The following is a 22,565-nucleotide window of genomic DNA, read 5'->3' on the forward strand; positions in this document are numbered from 1 at the left end:
CCCCACGGAGACACTATCTATCCCCTTGCACACTCCTCCTCCTCCTGTCCGAGCTCTCCCGGGTGCAGCGGGGCAGGACAGGACGAACCAACGCGAAGCGCTGAGCCCTTGGAGCTTCGACACCCGGGCTGCCCCCTGTCAGACACACGTACAGGCTCTTACAGGCATCTGGAAGTAACCTGTGCGAAGGTATTGCAATCCTTCTGGGGAAAAAAAGCTAATAAAGGGACCCAAACAAGTTAAACTTTGCGTTTGTTTTGTGTTTTCCCCATTTAAGATAAAAATCCTCTCCTGTGCGATGACAGTGCAGCTATGCAAGCTGAGGACCCCGAGCCCCCTTCTCCTCACCTGAGAGCTTTAAAACCACTTTGGCTTCAAGTTAGCTGTGCACAGGAGAACTTTTTCCTCATAAAACATACCTAGAAGCAGGGGACTTGCTGCTACAGGATGTTGTGGGTGCCAAAGGTTTAGACAGGCTCAAAAACCATTTAGACAAACTCAATAAAGAAAAAAAATAATCTACCACCGGTGACTTTAGAAAAAATAAATATATGGCCAGGAAATCCCAAAGCCATGGGACTGCTTCAAAAGTACAGAGGAGGGGAAGTATCACCAAATCCTGGCACTGCTCCTTCTGCCTTAAGTACTTGCTATTAGACACTGTCAAAGACAGAACACTGGAAGGCAGAGACCTCATACCTGACCCAGAATAGCCACTTCCACATCCTCAAGAGGATACAATCCTCATCAGCAGGCTGTTTTCTCTACACCACCTGGGCTGGTGTTCCAACTGATCATTTTACAAACTACTTCTAAACACATGTGCCACGCTCTACAGTACTCCTGTAATTTCAGGAGGAGAAAATCTAAACAAGATGCTGTCTCTCCTGCCAAAATAACTAAGGGGCTTGAGAGCCTCTGAGACTCTTGCAGCCATCGGGTAACACTTCAATGGGTAAAAAGTACATCATAGGAGAAAAAGTGGTCTCCTGATCTTCTTCTCCCAAGAAGGATGACTCGCATCTCCTCTCTTTAACCCCAAGCAGGGAAGACAAATTGCTTGACTCAAAGGACTCAAACACGAGAGGAATTACTATTACATCATCCAGCCCATTTCCTGCCAACGCCTCACCCTTACGACCCCACAGCTTTGGCCTGACTATTCATCAGCAAGGTAATCACTACTTCTATGAGTAGCCCTATGACAGAACAGTCCTATGAGAAGCTCTTCATAGGACTGAAGGAGCTTATTTGTCAGGAAGTCCTCCCACGTATCTGAATTAGAAGCACTCCTTAACTACCACTTCTCATACAACTTTTCTCCACGTGGTTATTCTTTCCATCTTGTTAGTGAGTTAACAGTGAGGCATGCTGGTATGGAGCTTGCCAAAGGTGTTTACAAAAGGTATTCAAGTTTCTCTAAGGAAAGGATTCCCTGCCTTATGTTGAGAAAGGCTGAAAAGGCAGCAGACACAAGGGAAATGGGAAATAAATACACTGCCAGAGTGATCTGTTTACAAGACCTGTGTCAACTGCAAGACACTGTATTTCCTGTATTATTTCAGAGTTTTGATGGTAGGAAATTAGCTAAACAGAAAGGAAAGGAGAGATTTTGGGGAATGTGGAAAATATAAACACAGCAACTTGGTTCAGAGTGAAATTTCAGCAAATGGGTTTATAAAAGGCTCAGTATTTAGTGGCGCATGCACGCCCCCCTTTTTTCTTTCCCCCCCTCATCCCAATTCCTAAATCTTTCCTGCAGTTTCTTATGGATATAGTAGATCCTGCACATCCAGGATTGTTTAAACTTCAGTCTGTAACCAACTCCTTCTTCAGTGTTTAGCTTAGCTCTCACTCTCCATTTCCCTTCTCAATATCATGATTTGCATTGATTTTAACTTAAATCTCTCCACGCTATCTTTTTTACCCTCTAAATGGGCTGAGAGTTAGTGTTGGATGCAATCCAGTAAAGGGCTTCTCAACCTCCTCCTGCAGTACTAAATGCCTTTCCATAATGCATCCTAACTGTCCCAAAGCCTTCACAGCTCAGGTGATAAGTGGTAACCCCCCAGCAGTGATCCCACCACACACCCTTCAGCCCCTCTGCGTGCAGCTGTCTCACAGATGCTCCCCATCTCCTGAGTATCTCAGACATTTCTGCCCCAGCCTCATTGTCTGAAGTTTTTTACTTCCTATGGGACATTGCAGTTAGGTCAGTAAAAGAAAATCCCTTCATTCCTGTCTAGCACAGAGTGGAAATAGTTGACTGCTTCCCTGAAGAGAGGCTGTGGAAGCCAGGAAGCAGCAGATTTGGCAGTCTTAACGTTAATTCTTCTCACTTTAAACACGAAGAAGATGTTTAGAACAGCTCCCCCTCATCAGCTTGGTCCCATCCCAAATTTTGGGTTGTTTCCTTCCAAGCAAGGAGGCACTTCTATGAAGCACCAGGAACAACAAGCTTGATCTTCTCTATTTTATATGGGGGACCTCAGAGGCTTCCTGGTCTTTCTCCTGGTGATGCACTCATGGAGTAAAGTGTTAAAACTTTATTCAAAGCCTTTCTCCCTCTGTCTCTCAGTTTAAGCATTTGTATTAATTATACTATATTCAAACCAAAAGCGCAAGCAACAAACTAAAAACCCATAAATAACCCTGCTTTCTAGCTCCCGAGTAACTTAACACTTCCACAGACATCAGTTACTCAGCCAGTAAGCATACACACTAGAGGGTTTATTTTCATGGTCAGTTACAAGTAGAAAAACAAATTAAAATCCAAAATGTTTTTCAGGAACACTACTTACAGATTTAAACTCTTTAGAGAGGGGGTCTTTGTTCTGAAACCAATGAAGTAGGGTACTGGAGGACTGGCTGGTGCTATCACTGTACAAATGACATTTAACATGTGGCCAAACCTTTTTTCCCCAGAATGTCATTTTTATTCTTTTTATGGCAAGAGCATCTCAGTTTGTTTATCCTAACTCAAGAGATTTTTGTGGATATCCTAACAGCCCCCAACATGTGAAGGCCATGGAGCTGTCAGAGTGAGTCCAGAGGAGGGCCACAAAGATTATCAGAGGGCTGGAGCACCTCTCCTATGAACACAGGCTGAGAGAGTTGGAGTTGTTCAGCCTGGAGAAGAGAAGATACTGAGGAGACCTTATAGTGGCCTTCCAGTACCTGGAAGGGCTACAGGTAAGATGGGGATGGACTTTTTACAAGGGCACATAGTGATAGGATGAGGTGTAATGGTTTTAAGGATAGATTTTGGATAGATGCTATGAAAAAAATCTTCACTATGAGGGTGCTGAGATGCTGTAACAGTATGCCCAGGCAATCTGTGGAAGGTGTCCCTGCCCAACTGGATGATCCAGGGGTTGCAACTGGATGATCTTCAAGGTCCCTTCCAACCCAAACCATTCTATGATCCTATGATGATTCTATGATTGCAATCCATACTGAACCACTCAGCTGCAAATCAAGCTGTGGCAACATCCCCAAATTCACGCTTTGTCCACATGATATAGAAGAGGAAGGCAGGTGAAGGAGTTTCAGACCACAGGAAAAAGGACGTTTCTGCCTCTGGACTCTCAGCCAAGATTCCCCCCCACTGCCTGCTGCAGAGAGACCATCAACAGGGGAGGCCACCAACACGAGCAGCAGTGCCTCTGTGCAGCCAGCTCCAACAGGAAGCCTGGTGACCTGCTGTCCTGCCACCCCATGGGAGCTCACACACACCCTTCACGTCTCATTATGAAGGGCTTCCTTGACAACCTCCCCACATTAAGGGGGACTGGTCGAAAAAAAAACAAATAGAGGGAAAAAGCAACAGGGAAGGCTTCCTGTTCTCACAGGCTGTCACTGCTACCCCAGAACCAGCTCGGTGCCCTGGGAGGGGAGTGCACATGGTCACCTGCTGCCTGTGATGCTAGCAGATATTCCAAGGCAGCAAGTGAGTAAGACCCCAGTGGAACAGGCTGACAATTGGAGAGGATTTAACAGCATTTTACCTTAAGCTTGAACTCAGACCGAGGGCATAATGATAAAGCTGTTCCTAGCAGTTGCCATGGGCACCTGTGCTACCTTGGGCTGCAGTCTCATCTACATATATAAGAACAACAGGTCAAGCCTGGTGAGAGCTCAGATGGAAAACCAGCCACCCAAATTAAGCTGTTGAAGGAAGTGTCACTTGTGATAGGTAATGATGTTTCCACCACATTAGTACCGAGCCAATGGCCCAGTTTGATTTAAGAATTGTACTCATGGAAGTACAAGCTTTTAAAAGAGGTGTCAAACAAATATCCTAACCTGTTGTGATAGCTGAGGATCACTTTCCATAACAGAAGAGGTGTAATAGCTCTAACATCCTGACCCACTTCTGGTGTGCAATTACCTCTTGCTTCCATAAACTCTCCCTCCTCTCTTCCCTTCAGTGACAGCTAAACAAGGTGTTCTTCCTCATTTTGCTTCCTGTTGGGGAATAAAATTATTCTGTGCAGCTGCCAAATTCTGCCACGGACGTGCCAGTATTCGGCACTCAAACAAATTTCAGATATCACCTCTAATACATTTGGACATGAAAACCACTAGAGCAATGTGACATAGGCCCTGACTATTTAAAATGAGCTGGCACAGTTAGCATGAAATAGCTTTCTGGAAGCAGAGTATTTATTCTTGATGAGTTTGTCTATACATAAAAGTTTTATCAGTATAGCCGTACCAGACATTTTCCATGTTAAGACCAACTCATAGTCCCTCAGAGCTGTTTGTCACAGCTTGGGAAATGAAGCAAGGAAGTCTTGGTTCACTGCATTTTAGGCAGGTGCTCGTGTTACAAAAAAAGAAATACCATTTTGTCGGCAGGCTAGAAAACTGAATAGTCCCCAGAGAATAAGCTCTCCTCACGGAAAGACTTGGCTTTCATCTCAGTTTACATTGTTACACCAAAGCTTCCCATATTTTCCCTTTACTGAGGGCGTCATTCCTGCCATCAGCCCAGCTCTGGGGAAAAGGAGGGGCATCCTGCCATTCCTCTTTGTGCACTATCCACAGAGCAAACCTTGAATTATTGAGAACAGTCCCAGAGAGCTCTCCAGCTCCTTACACAGTTGTAACATAGCACCAGTACTGCAACCCTTCAGCAACATAAGGCTCTCTCTTTTTAGGCAAACTTAACACCTTAATGTTTTATCACGCATGCTCCCCAGGCCCTACCATCACAGAAATCCAGTAAACCAACACTCTAGCAGGGCAGGAGAAGAGCAGGGGGGCTGCACAACAACCCAAGGCTCTAGGTTAGAGGAACACAGCCTTGACATGAACCCATTTACCTCGGTGCTGCTGCCTATGCGTGGTGATGACAGAATGCTTCAATATCTAGGAAAAGATACAAAATAAACTTTGGACTGTAGGCCTAAGCATCCCCAAATGGCCGAAGTGAGGACTCAAACCAACCGTGTATCTCAACTGGCAGTAAAAAACAAACAAACAAAATAACCCCACCACACACATTCAATAATCTGGAACATCTGGGTATTATTTAACCACTAGAGGGTGTAAAAACAGCAGTTAAAGGCTTGCAGCCAGTCTAAATGCCAATTAATAGCATTTAGCACTTGAAGGAGTGAAAATGACACACAAAGAAGTGAAAGAGTAGGATGCAAAAAAAAGGTGAAAAAAAAGGGCAAGCTACATCCACAGTATTTCTAACAGGACTATGGCAGCCACACAATAACATTCCCCTAAAATAAAGCTCTGCCTTGCTACTTCTGCTAAGGAAGACATTGTAGTAAAAAGCACTGTACAATTACTTCAAGAATAGCAAGGGGAAAGAGCAAGATACAGAGATTTACATTGACCAGCTCAAATCCAGCTCCCCATTTCAGGAAATCTGACACAATTGCTTGTAAATCTCGTAGATACTTTGTTACAGTGTCAGGATTGCTACATGTACTCCAACACCACTTCCTTCCTCCTTCCCCAGTGCAGAAAGGCAAGTAATGGATCAGCCATTGCTGTCTCTCCCACACCAGCTCCTGTCTATGGCAACAGAGGACTTCTTTCTCTGCTGCTATCATGTTAGAGGCTCCCAATCAGATTAGCTAAAAGCCTTGAAACCTCATTAGTGAAAGCCAGGCCTGAATTTAAGCTGTTTCAGTGCCAAAAGGAAGACAGAAGGAAAAACACTATAGATCAATATGCTACTAGGGAAAAAAAACCCAAACAAACAAACAAAAAAAAACACCCCAAAAAGATTTTTTACAAGTATTTGCTAAAATGAAAACACACAACTCAAGCTGTTTGTCCACTATGAAATCTCCATGAAGCTATTTGCCTTCTGAAATACATATGCACACTGGCTAATATACATCACTTCCAGAGCTCACCCATACAGGGCTGCCCAGGCTGTATTTCTCATATCAAGCCCAGGTCTGCTGTACAGCTCCCCATGCCCATCTCTGCTCATCTGGTGACCTGCCAGCAGCAGCAGTTCTGGACTTCAAAAATCAGAAGAGTTATTAAAGGATGAGAAAGAGGAAACCTGTGAAGCCGGACATACTGGTAATCACCAGAATGAAACACCAAGAAGACCCCAAAACAACCCTAAATGGGTACTGTGATCTGAATAGGTACACAGAGGTTGCCACCCAAATGGAAGAGCTGAAAGCAGATATGAATTGCTTTAAGGGTCTGGGACTCTCAACTAGGCTCTGGCTCTCAACCTAACATACCTTAGCCTAGATAGAGCAGGAACACAACTCCCACAGCATCCCAACACATAATGTTTATTTGTGCTGGTTAACAGTTTAATATATCCCAGTGGACATTCTGAATAATTTCCTCCTATACAGAGATTCACACACGTATTACAGGCACCAAAGATTCAAGCTCTTAAAAGTTGCTGAGACTGTGCAATGTTACACTTCCTTCATAAAAACATCTCCAATTAAGCTGTTGCTACGTGTACACAGGCCTCATCAAGATATGATCCAAATCACTTTCTTTATATAGCAGTACCTGAGAGTATTAAAGAATTTTATTTTGGTTTTGTTATTTGCTCATTACTGAAATGTGCTGCATTATTGATTTTCTGTGCATATTAATTTCCTGTTACACTGGTTCATATTCTGCTTTGCAGTAGCACTGCAGAACACTGAAAAAAAAGCTTCACTCTAAGAAGGGAGATTTAATGTGTGACAGTTGTATCTTACAACCCATTAAATTTCATTTGTTCCAAAGCATCTCCTCCTTCCGTCATGCAAATGCATCAACTGGGATTTCTCTGTCTTCTGCTAGGAGGCAAGAGAATGCTTACAGATGCAATGCACCAAAGAGCTGATTTTGTCTGCTGTAGAAGCACATCCTGAGTAAGAGCAAGGGGTAGGGGCCCTGCAGGACTTGAAAGGAAGGCAAGACAAGTTCACAGATAACTAGAAACAACCCAGTGGGACATGTCATTCTCTCCTCCACCAGCAAAGCAGACTCTCACAAAAAACTCAGTGTTATTTTGCTCCCCAGATGCTAGAATTACAGCAATAAGTATAGAACAGGGCCAAGCATGCACTGGCACTGAACATCTACATTCATTAGCATTGAGGACATAAATTGGGAGCTTAGGACAGGGATTTTAAGTTTACCATGTTTTTAAGAAAAGAATTTCCTGGACTATTAGCAATATGGATCATGTCTAACCCCTTACTAGCCACATTGCCACATACTGCTGGAGGCAATAAAGAAACATCACATTTACCACATGTATCTCCACAAGCATTCCACAATAGAACAAAACAATGTCCACCCCGTAGCAAGGCAGCCAGAAAGCTGAAAAAACATCCAGAAGTGTAGAAACACAAGCACATACACATTCACTGCAATCAGACCCTTACTTGATTGTCTCTTGCTGGGTATCCATGATAACCTGAAGTCAGAGGCTCGCTCTGCAAGACAAGAAAACAAAGAGTGAATGTAGCGGTTACAAGGAATAGAAACCAAGGAATTATATGGCTGTCTTAACTCAGATGGAAACAAGAACCTGCATGAAATGGGGGAAGAACAAGCTAAGATTAAGGTATTCTGCTAATTTTCTATTTTCCATGTAAGCCAATATACCTAAGATTCATTTTCAAGTGTGTATGCCTAATTGTGCAGAAGGAAAAGAGAAAAAGAAATCAAAGCTGTAAAATAAACAAACCAATCCTACCTACCCCCTGTAATTTCAGTTGTGTGTAATTTTTGCAATTTTCCAGAGAATTTCTACATGCAAACTTCATTTACCTTTATGAAAACTCAACAAAACAGAATATAAAATTACAGAAGCTGCTGCCCACCTTGCCCAGTCTTGAAGAAATGCTTCCCTAAACATCAGCCATAAAAGTGTCAATTTTCTCCTTTTCAAAACTATACTAATAGTTTAACTTGAAAAGCAGTCACTGTAACTTCAATCACTCCAGTTAGCCTGAGCAAATAGCTCACACACCCAACAGGAAATCAATCCTTTAAGATTTTCTTACTTCGCCTCAGAAGGGACTCTGAGCCTACAAGTCTTGTGTTACTGGCAGCCTCATTACTCTGAAGGAATATGTGAACCTCCAGCACTTCTGGAATTCCTCAATTAAATTCCCAGACTCATCTCTATTTTAGCAGTGCAGTGGGGATTAAGGTAACATGATGCTTCCTAAATGTTTATTTTTATGTTTTAATTTATTTCCTGTTACTCTCCCTCCAACAACTACTGTTCCAAATAGGGAAGGGGGCATTCACACGTGTCCTGTGTGTGCACCTTCCTCTCTGTGTGGAGGACAAAGTAAACCAGGCAAAGCCTATTTCAGTCCCACCCTGGTACCTCTGTCTGCACATTCACAAGCAACTCCCAGCAGAATGCTAGGAGAAGGAAAGGAGGCAGTCACCCTCCCCAGTCAGTTTTCAAGTCTGTTCCTATTCACTTGTTCTGGCTTACATGGAAAAACTCCTAAGACAGCCCTGCACTTTCTCCAGCAACCTTTGAGAAGGAGGGAGGGAAAGAGGGGCCTGGGGGGGGGGAACCCTGACAAAACACAGCAAAACAATTCCAAATTGTCAAAAGCAAAGATATTATGGGCCTGCAGCTAACAGCGATCAACCACTTCAGTCAGCTTCACACCTTAGTAAGACTTTTTTTTTTTTTTTTTTTTTTGGATTCTTTGGAGCCTGTGCTGGGATATTTGGGTTAAACAAGCCAGCTCCTACAAGAGAGTTCTCCCGCCCTACACAGGGTGTGTGGCTGCTGGCACGATTTCAGTTTACTCAAGAACACTTTAAGACAACTTCTGCTAAAAAAGCACAGTGCTAAAAATTCAATACAAGGACTAGCAATGCTATTTTAAGTTCATATTCGTCCTCCCTCTCTTCCTCTTTACCTCAAACCTGCCCAAGGGATTCTCTGTGGAAACTTGCCAGGAAACATCGAGTCTCTCCTCAGGCTCTCATACTAAAGTTACAGTAACATGCACAGTATGAGAGCTTCAAGGACAACAAAACTTCTGGCAGCCAGTTTGGGGGATTAACAGTAATTAATTAGGTCGACCACCCTGTGAGCGCATTCTTCTCAAATACTACTAGCCAGCAAGCAGGTAAAGCACAAAACTCCACAAATAAAATGGTAACAGAAGGAATAAAACAGAAGCTGGAAAAAGCAAGTGGAGACTAATAGCTACAGTACCATGGTCTGACTGAGCTCTTGGTCTCTAACTGTGAATTTAATTAAAACACCATGATAAAAACCACACAGCTAGTACTTTTCTCCCCCAATGTAAGCACATATTATAAGAAAATACTGTGACTGCTATTTCTCCAACACACTAGTTTAACAACTTGGATAAGTGCCACAAATGACCACCTTGTACCAGGAGATACAGTGGTCTTCTTCTGAGAGACCATTCCAGGTATGCTTTTAACAGTGCTTGTACAGACACCTGCCAGGTCAGTACCTCAAACACAGTTATGTGCCAGTCTCTCTCAATACCTTAGAAACCAGGAAAATTTCCAAACAGAGAATAAGGAATGAACAGTGAAGTTACCACTGCAGATACTAAAGAGGGGGGCAGTGAACACAAGCAGAGGATACAATGAAGCTAGGAAAAAGAAACTGGTATTTTGAGGATGATGTTCTTTGTTCACATAAGGGACTAACAAAAGGGACTGTCACCACAAGGCTGTGGCAAAAAATAGATAAAACTAAACTTTGTGGGGTTTCCTGATGTCAAAGCCCAGAAACCACCTCTAGAAACAGAATTGTTTCAGAAGTAGAAACAAATCAGAAGAGTGTGAAAAGAGAAAGAGGGTTACAGAGATCTGAGGGCAGTCCATAGTACATAAGAGGTCAGAAAGAAACAAGAAAAATCTAATTAAGTAAAAAAAAAAACAAAAAACCAACAAACCAAACAAACTACACAGTCAGCTATCTACCTTTGTTTTTTAGGCGACAAACCCCACAAAGGGCAGACTAAAAATGTTTGAAGGATATTGTTGCATCAGAAGGTGAAAGAAGGTTACATTAGGAAAGCCGGAGTTCGGAGAAAGCAGAGGTTAGAAAGAGGGTAGCAGCTGGAGCACTAAGGTCACAAAAAGGCCAAAGATATCTCTGCCTTGCATACAGCAACGCTTCCACCAAGCACTGAAATCTTTGCAAAATCCCCGCTGTGCGTATCATTGCTCTAATTGAACTTAACTCTCCAAGAGAAGGCAGGAAGTGCCTAGGGAAACCGTCTCCTGCCAATAATCTCCAGCGCTGCCAATTTTACAGGTCACTAATGGTGAATCTGGGGCCTGCTGCATGATTATTCCATACAGTGTTGGCTTTTGTTGAAAACTAAGCAGAGCAAGAAGCGAAAGCGTTAAACTTCTGCAAGTGGAATAAGACAGTCCAGCAACGTCCAGACAGAAAATCCCCGTTAGTTAGCAGGAGATCAGAGACAGCAGAGGCTGGGGATACAGCTCAGCCTCCTCCTCTGCCTGCACACGCACAAAACCAATCTCACAAAATGGAAGTGGAAGGAGAGAAAGGGTAAGTTTGACAGAGTTAAATACCCTGCCTACCAACAAGGAGAGACCTTGCCTTTTGGAAGGAGCCCGGTGGGAGAGGGAATCCCCAGATAACTCCATCTCTCTCACGGCTCCCTCCTGCCAATTACATTTCTCTTTCAATAACAACATGCAACCAGACATTAAAGAAATTGAGTTAGGCAGCGCTAGCCAGCAAAATCAAATCAAACTGCCACCAGGAAGTTTCATTACTTTGTTTACCACTGAAAGGCATTTCTCGGGTACTTGCAATTTGCTTGAGAGTGGAGAGAAAAAACGCCTAGAAGCTAATACAGTGCAACAGCTTTCTGCAACACATATTGTGATTTTGTTCAAACAATATCAACGATCTCACACATGGGCTTCCACGCTTCTGTAGGACGTGCAAGAAGTGTGCTTGTACACCAGTAAAGCACACGTAAAGCTCTGTGCCAGACAGCTGGATTCAGAAGGTTGAAAGTCACAACTCGGTCAGAACCACTAAGACTTTAACCCTCCCCCCTTTTACCTTTAATCTTCCCTCTTCTTTAATTTCCCAGCATTGCTAACACAATTTCTTCTCCACTTACATTTTCAATAGTAAGTTCTGCCACAAACTGCAAGCCATGTGTACCATCTCGGGTCACAAGGTAAACGTGGTGCAGCTATTTGTAAATGGTTTCAGTGCAAAGGTGACACTTTTGCACTGGCAGAACAGCCAGGCTTTGGGGTCACTTAGCTCCTGGACACTTCTCAACCTGATAAATTTTCAAAGTTGGTGAACAAGGCACATCTTAAAAACACAAGGAATTGTCACTACACCATGACACCAATAAGAAGTGATCAGCCCTGCAGATGCTATGAACCTTCTTATGAAAGGCCACAGAGAACTAAAGTACAGTTAGTCCTTTGGAGAAAATGTCACATCTGTAATACATAATGGAAGATCTGAAAATTCTCTCACACCCTTTTCTTAAAAAAGAAATTCAGTTTAAGCTTAAAGTGGCAATAATTCTCTTTGACCTAACTTGATCACAGAACAATTAATCTTATAGCATGGACTCTCCGTTTTGCCAGATACAACAACCAGTGAGGCCTGACTGGTGCCTGTTTCTTGACAGCCAAACTAAACCTAAAGCCTGCAGATTAAAATACTGCTGGTAGGAATTGTTAGGTTAGTGAGTTCATCCATATTTCCCCAGCCTGAGAATCAATTCCTCCTGAATCCAAGCTTCAATCTGAAATGTCGAGTCCTTTTCGTTGCAAAGATAACCTCAGAAACAAGACCAAGCAATCTCTTCCCTGGATCTGCAATGTGCCTGCTTTCCTGACAAAGCTGCAAAAAGGAGTGAGTTAATACAATTCTTTCAAATTTCACTACCACACTGTAAACAATAGCAGGAAAACTGACACAAGAACAGGTTACCTGCCTCTGCTGTGGCTGCCCTCAAGAATTACCAGCAGCACAGCAGCCCCGTGGCTTGCACAGAAAGGAGAGACCCAGCTCCAGAAAACCAGAAACCCCTGGAATACACAAAGCAATGAAATAAAGGCAACAAAAAATTACTTGTTCCTCTGAAAAGCAAAATGGTCAGATAGCAGAAGCTACACATTTGCCTGAGATTTGTGCTAGCCAAACAGAAGCCACTTTTCTAGAACACAGAGAATAAGAGGTTTACTTTAAAAAGTCTGAAAACACTGGCAACTAAGTTATTAATCTGAAAGTAACAGTTGCAAAGACAAAGTTTGCAAGCCAGTAAGAAATCCCAACACTATTCACCAAATCCCAGTGGCTTTCACCATATTTTTTATTTAAATTCTTGCATAGCAGGAAAGACAGAAACCCTGTGCTGAGGGAGGAAGGGGAGTGTCTTTAAAGAGGCTTTTTAGTATTTTAACTGTGTGAGAGCACTAGGAAAACTGTAAATGCCATGACCTTATTATCAGTTACCACGAAAATACTTCATTCTTCATTAGACCATTCCCTACACAAACTTACAGCCAAAAAGGAAATACCAGTTTCTTTATCCAAGTGTATCCGATGCATTCTGTCTGCCTTCTCAACTGTGTGTGCCATCTTCCTGCGCCAAATTGTTTGTGGATAAAATTAATGGGAAAAGCGGCATCTAAGGCTGAATTACCAATTATTAATGAAAAATTGAACTACAGTAGCTTTTAAATGGATCTTAATGTCACCCTTCTCCCTCGATACTTACCCTAATTTGATATATAGCTCTCACTAAACCCTCTGCAGTTCAAATAACAGAATCTATAGCCTGGGAATCTTCCCTTCAGCTGTCTTCACTTCCAATCAAACTTGCTTCTTGGCTTTGGCCAGTTTCCAGATGCACAGACGTCATTTAGCAAAAGACTTCCATTTATTTGCTTCCCTGTTAAGTGTCCTGACATCAACAACCTGTGCTCACAAGAACACAAGTAACAGGGCTTGTATCTCACTCCTTACCCACTACATGTTTTTTTTTTTAAAGTGTCTCTGGGGACTAAAAGCCTGATATTATAATAAAAGGCGCCACACCAAGTACACTGCGCGCCTCTGATGGCAGGGAATACACAGGCCGGCTGGCAGGGCCCCAGCTTCCCAAACTACTGAGGCCTCTTCTTGAGGAAAGGAAAACCCAAAGTGTCACTGGGATTCTCCAGCTGTGGAGGGCCCAGCGCCAGTGGCCGCCCCTGTGGGAGCAGGGAAGTGCCCATGGGCTCCTCGCTTCGGGACCTGGAGGCTGGGATGGAGGCCTATCCGGCCTCTCTTCCTTCCTGGAATTCTGGGCCTGTTGTTGCAGCGACAGCGGCCTCCACCCCCCCGGACACACACACACACACAGACACACACATGGGGACACACACACACAGACACACATCCCCCGCTGCACACCAGGTTTTCCTTTTTATCATTTTTCCATCAGGACTCAGCAGTGTTGGATGCATGGGATGGGAGAGCTGCTACAGGAACAATAAACTGGGAGAGCAGAAGCCGCAGAACAGAACGCACACGAATACAGATCTTACCAAACCACACACAAACAGTAATTAAACTTTCAGGTCTACTAAAAAATTCAATATACAATTAGTTCACAAACGCACACAGGGGTTTTATACGCTGACAGCATCCATATGAAGTTACAATGCAAATGTCCAGTTTTGAAGACAAAAGAGGCACTTCCATACATAGACAGCACTTCCACAGCTAAAATGGAGGAAATAAAATCGAAGTATTCTACAGAAATTCTTAACAATGCAAAATCTTCCCTGACCTTTTTTTTTTTTTTTTTTTTTTAAACGAAAGTCGCCGTCTGGAGGTCACGAACAGGTTTTCACCAACAGAGATTTTCATTTTCTAGATCAGCCAAGGGGTGTGGTTCAGCTTTTCCAAGAGATGAGATTTCATTAATTTAGTTTCATTTACATGTACAAAACATACACTTTTTTTTTTTTTTTTTTAACTACATATGGCAGCATCCTCGTATTGCTCCAGGCATAAAGGAAATAGAGCCTGCCTCTGTTGGTCCATGACCTACCCTGGTAACAATAGATCCACTCCGAGTTAAAGCCCCTGGGAATACTGTGCACAGCGTGACATCTATGATCCAGCAAATACAGGGACACTCTGCATGCACAGAAGTCAACAGCACAGAATATTGATTCCCCTTCTCTTTCAGTAGGCAGAAGCATTATAAAATGGCAGCTGATTTTCACTTCCAGCGAGAACAGGACAGGGCTCATAGCAAGGCTTTAAAATCCAGCACTGGAGGCACCTTTGGATGCCATAATGTTACATGAGGCTGGGGAAGAATGTCATACGTAATTCATGCTAAGCCACTCATTACAGAGCAACACGCTCACGGCAATGAAAATCTGGCTTGCTCAAACAAGACTGCTACAAGCTTTTGCAAGGTGAAGACTGCTACAGAGTTTTGCCTTAGAAGACAGATTCATTGCTTCTGCTTTTTCAAAAACCAGGATGGAGAATATGGAAGAGAACAGGATGAGGGAGACGAAAGACCTCGGGTCCAGAGGGGAAGTCAGATTAATCACAAGCTTTTTGTCTGATTTTGCAGATATTCAGAGGCTGCTGACCAAAGGATATAAGGAAAGAAGAGTATTCCTACTTACCATTATGAAATTATACTTGTTCCTGCAGAAGACTAAAACTAAATTTGTTGGTTGGGTGTGAAGAGGTTGCAACATTAAATCTAAATCTGCCTTGCTTTTAGAGAAATTAACACACACACAAAAAAAGAGGCACAACAGCACATGATTCAGACAAAATCATGCAATATACAGTGCTGCAGGCAAAATAGGTGTGAGAGAAATTTTCTGTGCCCTGGACATGTTGGCCTGATTGCATAAGCCGCCCTAGATAGTTACAGAAATTATTTTCCCAGGTTCACATTACAAACCATCTTCCCTTTCCCCAAAGACCTAATTTCTTGGAGCAGTCTAGCCAAACACAGTCTCACTCCAGGGCACTGTGAGTGCCAGCAGCCAGCCTGCTGGCCCCAGAGGAAGGACACAGAAGAAAGACAGGCTGAGGGCCTGGAGATGGAATGGCAACGGGCTAAAAAGCCCAGAGGAGGGGGAAGCATTGAGCTTGGGGTGCAGGGTGAAGAAAAGCCAGACTTCAGGAGTGCCTGGGAGGCCAGGGCTGGTTCTGATTAAGCCTGCAGGATTGTGGAGCTGCACAGGAAGCACCGGAGGGAGCTGGGGGTCTCAGCCACTGCCATCCCAAACACACCAGAATCCTTTGTGTTCCAGCAGCACCATCTGGAAACAGTTAAGAGAGAAACAACTCCCAGGCCTTCCCTCCCCAAATAAAAAAAAAATAAATACCCTCTCAAGACCATTAAGCCTGGCCTCTTCATCCCCCTCGGAAAGGTCTTTTCCCCCCAACCACAATGAACAAAAGGCCATCTATACTAAGGAACAACCCCCCCCCCCAGTGCTTCAAAGTCAGCTTGTGCAGCACAGCAGCCCCCACTGCTCATGAGGAGGATCCCAAAGTGGCATCACAAGGGACAGAGAAAGACCAAATGCTCCACCTTCTGTGCAGCAGACTGGTTCAGAAGAGGTCCTGGTGTAAAAGCATTTAGAGCGCATTTTCCACCTAATAAGACCTAGAGCACATTTTCCACCTAATAGGGAAAACATGGATAGTGAGTCCAACTGCAGCTAGAATATCCCCAACTGGAAGATCTGCATGTTGAGGGCTCACTCTGGATTTTGACCCCTTGGAAACTCTCACGTCTGTACTAAAAATCAGCACATGGCTGCCAAGAGAATCCACACCAGGGGAGACAAATATTCCAGATGCACACCAAAGATTTAATTCTGTTCTTAAGAGGACAAAAAGACCACAATGTGAAACATATCATCATGGTGATGCTCTGCTGCTGCCTCAAAGGTAATCAGAAGACAGAATAATCCAGCCATTTCCAAACCCCAAAGGGCCCCTTCCAATAAGGACTGGGACAGCCCATTAGTGCCTCAGCACATCTTCTGGAGACAAAGAGGTGTCTGTCTCCAAAATGCCATTTGCTTGTATTTTAAAAAGGAAAAGGAGAGGTCATGACTGTTGAATTTTACCAGAATAAATCACCATAGAACAGTTTATATTCCCTTGCAAGGGTTGCTGCCTCCACAAGGAAGTAAAAGCTTCAAGGCTCTTACCCTCCTCTCTTTGCTTTTACCTTTATTCACACACATCAGTATCCTTCAGGGTTTTTCTACTAATTAGACATCCAAGTGCTACACACTTGCCTACAAAAATGTAGAAACATATCAAAACAAAATCAAAGCTAACCTTTCAACATCCCAATTACGCAATTACATATGAAAAATAACATGACTGATCCCTGCTATAACACAATGCCATTCCACTACAGAAAACACAGCTTTGCTTTGCTTTTTACATCCACTCTCTAACCGATTGCCATCTCTTTATGATCCACAGTTTGGATGGGATGTGGTCAAACGCCAAGACCTCTATAGCTGGAGTGCAATTCATAAAAGGTCTTAAAATAACAGGTTTTCTCAAACTAATGTTTGTCCTAACCAAGGACTCCTTGGAATCCACTTCTCTTATACAAACCCCCTTGTTAAGCAAAGCTAAGTATCACTAAACACTATTACCCTGAGATGCCTGCATGGTAGCTGTGGTCACACCTCCCTACCGAGTATATGAAAAGAGATAAATCCTGCCAAAGCTATCACAAATACCTACCCTAGACAAACTGTCCTTTATGGCAGGCTACAGCTGATGCCCCAACCTGGCCAAGTAACTTATGCTGGGGCAACAAAGCACCCCCAAGCAGGCAATGGTCACAGCTAGAGGGGGATGTAAAAGGGAGCACTGATCGAAGATTCTACTTCCCTCCCAAGGGGGGGAACACCTCCTCTCTGGGACAGATTTGAGAGGAGTTTCTGTACGTTCCTTGTTTTGAAAATTTAAGAAAAAGGAAGAATGCCCTGCCCTTCATTTTGGAAGGATGCTTATAAAAAGCTGAGAGAGTGCTCTGCAGGGAGAGGGAGCTTCAAAACAAAACACCACCCAACATGGCTATGGAGACAAACCAGGGGACTTATGCCAAGTTACTGCTTCCATTTTGTTGCACACCGAAGCAAGGCAAGCCAGTCCAAAGGTGTTTCTAAGAAAGACTGTGTTACTGTGTAGAGGAAAATCATCCAGCAAGGCATCTGTAAGAGGTCTAAATTCTTCAGTTTGTCCCAGATGTGAGTGCTAACCCTGCTTATGAAGGAAAAGCTGCAGCTGCTGCCCCTATTCCACCACAGGGGCCAAGAACTTTACGTATTAATGGAAAAAATTAAGTGAGAGACTGCCAGCAGTCTCAGGCATTGAATATTCTAATACTATTGTATAGCTCATGCACAGGTTGTCTAGAGAAGTTGTGGGTGCCTCCTCCCTGTAAGTGTTCCAGGCCAGGTTGGATGGAGCTTGAAGCAGCCTGGTCTGGCGGGAGATATTCCTGCCTGTGCAGGGGGGTTGGAAGTAGATGATTTTAAGGTCCCTTCCAAGCCAAAATATTCTATGAATTCATTAAATACAGCCATCAACCACAAAAGTAAAATAGTCATTAAACAGCAAGAGGTCATAGGAACAATTTATCCTATGAAAGGTCAAGACACATGGTAGAGGTCTTTGCCATGACTGCAGCATCAAAATACCTGCTGCAAGACCTCTGACAAACAGGCAAGAGAAAGTCACAATTTTTGCCTGTAGCATCCCACCAGCCCGTAATGCATTTCTCTCTTTTTTACCAGCTTTACATCTAGTTAAAAATCAGAAAGCCTCCAGAAACAGCAGACAACCTCCTTACAGAGCTTCAGTTGCACCCCATTGTCTTTACAAATAGTCTGAAGCCACTGGAAAAAGATCCACACACCCACGTCCAGGAGGTCTCAATGCCCCCAATTGCACATTCCTTGCAGCAAAAGCACAACACAAAAAAGCCTCAAAGTCCCCTCCCTTCCCCATCTGCAAGACAATGTAATAAACAAGCTACAAGTTCCAGTGGTGGAACTAACTGAAACTTGTTCCTGGCTGATTTGTACCCTCTGCCCCCCGGCTGCTTCCCATACCAGCATCCCTCAGCTATAACCACAACTCCCCTCATCATGTCCCCTGCCATAGTCCCAGCAGGCAGAAGGGAGCACATGCCACTAATTTATCTGCCTGCTCCATATGAAGTGCAAAATCCATTCCATATGGCCACCTTGCCCTCTGCAAGCCACTTGCCTGCATCTCTCCCCCACCACCACTCCACCACCATTTTCCACAAAGCTTTTAGAAAGGTGATAGCATTACAATTCTACCAAATTTTAAAGGCAATTGAAATTACCACTTGGTTTGTAAGCCTGCATGCATGGGAAGGGATTGTCACAGCATATTCACCTAAAGCTTGTTTCCTTCACAATTTAGTCTTAAAACCCCTTGTGTGTGCAGTCCTTGGAGACTTCTTTGAATTAAGAAGCTGTATTTCCCTTCCCTGATGAAATGCAGAACAGAACAGAATTTTCAGCTCCTGAAATTACAGCATTGTGTATCTTCCTATGTGGCACATAAATGAAGCACACCAAAAAAAAAGGGGGGAGCCACCCTCCCGCTGAACACACAAATGTCTTAAATTAACTACAGAAAAACTGGCAGTATAGCAAACTCCTGAACTGGAGTGGACCAAAGGCACCACAGCAAACAGTTAGATTAGGGGGCCAGTCAAAGCTTCAACCCATGCCAAAACACCACTTGCCTTTTTTGTTTAGTTTCTCAAGGTCTCTTTGTAAATATAGCCAAAATTTTTATTAAAAGTTCTAGGCAGTTGCAGCCCTATAAATTCGATTCTACTTGTTCCTTCCTTCTGCACACTTGGTAATGACTGCCTGGCCCAAGTATAAAGAGATTAAAACTCAGCTGCCTTGAGCAGTGATAGAAACCTTCTGAGAGCATGGTTTTTACAGTCAGATTACACCAACCTCAAAAATCACACTACCAGTAAAGGGAATCACTCTGTTTTTTCCCTTCCTGCTCCTAAGTGTCCAGCCCTACCTCATCTCCTGCACCCACAGCAGGGATCACAAAAGAACACAGCAAGTCAGATCAACTTGCTGATCCTCCTGGAAACTAATCCCTCCAAAAGGAGAAGGATTAGCTCCATGAACAAAGGTGGTCACTACAGGCCATGTAATCTCTAACACTTGCACATGGGAGGGTGTAGAACCACATGGTCAGAGTCAGGGAGAAGACAGGTCTCCTCTTCCAATGGAAGCATACTCTTAGATCAGTGAAAACCTGTGATGAAACTGCAACATGAGCTTTGCTGACAAACTTCCTTCTTAGCAACTACCAGTCCTTGACCTCCATGCATTTCAGAGCCTTTTTTACAGTCATCTTTTCCACTGCTCTAAGATCTGGAAGAACCTTGAAGAGCTGATCATAAGAAACATCGAAGAGTCATCTGAGGCAGCAGAAGAAATTTCTCATTTCTGATCACACTTCAAGACATTCCTTCCTCATGCCAAAATATCTCCAATACTGTAAGGCCTAATAAGATACAGGTGATGTTTGCTTGTACTTTTCTCCTTTCTTTGTTCCTCAGAAGCTGGGCACAATTCAAGTCTGCTGCTGCTTTACCAAAGACTGACACTGCTTCAGCAAGTTTTCATGAGCTCTACAGACAGTAGTCATGAGTATCCAGAACCAAGCTGCCACGCTTGGTATGTTAATTATTTACAGGATAGTCAGAATCCTGGAGGGAAAAGGCATTTTATCAATTACATCTACCTGCACTTGGTAGCTAGTTTTCAGATCAGTGATTGGTAAGGACCTATAAAAACAGATGCTAATTTTTCCCCACTGAATTTGGGGAAAAAAAACACTCTCTATTTTCAGTGCTTTGGATCTGTGACCTCCGTAACTTTTAGAGCACTGCTCTTTGCTACAAGCCCATAAGCCACTGTCACAAAGAGATGCCAAGGATCTGACAAAACCAACTGCTAAAATACTGGGTTGACACTGATTCTGGAGAAGATGAGGATGGTAGGATGAAGCACACGGAAGACTTCATTATTAAGTTTGCTAAAAACACGCATCCTCTGTTATCGGAGCTATCCATATTTTAGAAATGTTCCTACTTCTCAGCCTCATGCCACAACCTTCAATAACAAAATCCACACACATCCAAGAGCCACACACATTCAAGAGCTGAGAGATTCCACCCCAGCTTGGAATATGACCTGGCTTCAATGTTTAATGCTTTCATTACCTCCCAGCCAGACTATGGCAATGATGACAGTGACAGGACACAACTTCAGCTTTCAGGAAACTCCAAATCAAACAGAAACCAGAGTGATAGTTTCATGCCTTGAATCACTGCAGTTCTCCACATAAATGGCTAAGCAGATCTCAGGATGAACATTTACCAAGGTCATACTGCAAAACAGGCTACTCTTGAAGCCAAGGAGCATGGCAAATTTCACCCCTTTCCTGGACAGGTAAGCACATTCTTACTTCAAATCCTCTCTCTCTCTCCCTCTCAAAAAAAAAAAAAAAAAAAAAAAAAAAAAAAAAAAGAATTTTTAAAAAATTAAATATGTATATATATGTATATATATTTATCTTCCTAAACAGGATGGGAAAGAACAAATATCATCTCATTGTATTAGTCATTCTGTTTAATGGATTACAAGAAAGCACCCAGACTATGGCTGCAGAAGGGAACACTGTGCATGTATATAAAAATGTACATTTGTACACATATATTACACATACCTATATAAGAGCCTGACAAAACTGAAACATAACAGACCCCTAAACTTCCTAGGCAGCAATCAGCCCCAGTGAGAATTCTGCAGCACTAAAACTGTCACAGAAAGGAAGAAATGCTTAGGAAAGTTGCTGGATTTGCAGTGTATCTTCCTAGTGCCAAAAATCAAGTCTTGAGGCACCAACATAACCACCTGCAGTGCATAAATATTTGTGTCAAAATGAAGCTTGTAATCCTCCCGGGTGGAAAACCAAATCCCACCCCATATGAAGACAGCATAGCATCAGCCAGAGTCTATTGAAAGATAGCGTTGGTGCCTGGAGGATTACTTGCAGCTTTAAAGCAGCAGCAGAAAAAAATAAAAATAAATTAAAAGACACTGGAATTTCACACAGATGCTGCTGCTGCATGGGGAAGCTCTTATCAGCCACACAGAAAGGCACTGTACAGATTCAGGACAGAAGGGTTGAACACATGCAAATCACAGATTGAATGAGATTGCTTCTCTCCCCCACTGCTCTTCAATCAGATCAGGAGGATGAGGGACAGAGCTGGAAATCTGTTCCCTTCTGGAAACCGTCAAAAAAATCCCCTGGGGGAAGAAAAAAGAGGGAAAGAAGAAAAACAAGTTTCCCCTTTCTCCTGCTGCCATTACTAAAGCTAAAACAGGTATAAATGAGAAGCTCCAAAACTTAAAATCTCTACTGCACAAAGATGACATAAAAGCACAAAGCCCCAAATTCTGGCTGTGACAATTCTAGCTCTCTCCTGCATCCCAGAAGCCACATGTCACAATAAGGTTTAGCTTCTCAACTGAATACATGTAGGCCTCACCATTCAAAAGTCCCAGTCCATCAGTTTTTGTACTTACTTCTGGAGGGGCTGAATGCTTTTGCACACAGCAAAAACACGTCTGCAAGCCCTGTGTGCTAATGGGGAAGCACAGTCCCAGATTTTCACCTGGTTTTGTTGGATGAACACCACTACACATTTCACACCTCTGTAACTTCTAGTCTTCCTTCCACTCATCCAATTTTAAAAGCAATAGGAGGAAGCTTGTTTCAGATATTTCCCTCTCCTCTATTTACAGGGAATACTACACCTCGTTCCATTCCTGCCTGCACGAAGGACAAAACAGGTGACTTTAGCCTCTATTTCCTTCCTTCCTTCCAGTCTTTTTGTTTCAATAACAGGTCAATGCTTACGGACACACGCAATGATCTACGCTTTCCTGGA

General features: G+C 43.2%; 1 protein-coding gene across 26 annotated transcripts in view; it reads right to left on the reverse strand.

Moving 5' to 3' along the window:
• RBFOX2 (RNA binding fox-1 homolog 2) overlaps positions 1-22,565 on the reverse strand; it is a 174,451-nt gene that overhangs the window by 130,052 nt on the left and 21,834 nt on the right. For 24 of the 26 annotated variants that reach the window (XR_011723049.1, XR_011723052.1, XR_011723045.1 and 21 more), the window contains exon 2: positions 7,884-7,934. The exons of the other annotated variants lie outside the window; for them this stretch is intronic. Coding sequence is in view for 16 of the 24 variants with exons in the window: in XM_071729637.1 (XP_071585738.1) it covers positions 7,884-7,934 (51 nt within the window). In the remaining 8 variants the exon portion in view is untranslated. The remainder of the gene's footprint in view (positions 1-7,883; positions 7,935-22,565) is intronic. 26 annotated transcript variants of the gene reach the window in all.

The sequence above is a fragment of the Heliangelus exortis genome, chromosome 1, assembly GCF_036169615.1.
Source record: "Heliangelus exortis chromosome 1, bHelExo1.hap1, whole genome shotgun sequence".
In the NCBI taxonomy this organism is placed as follows: Eukaryota; Metazoa; Chordata; class Aves; order Apodiformes; family Trochilidae; genus Heliangelus; species Heliangelus exortis.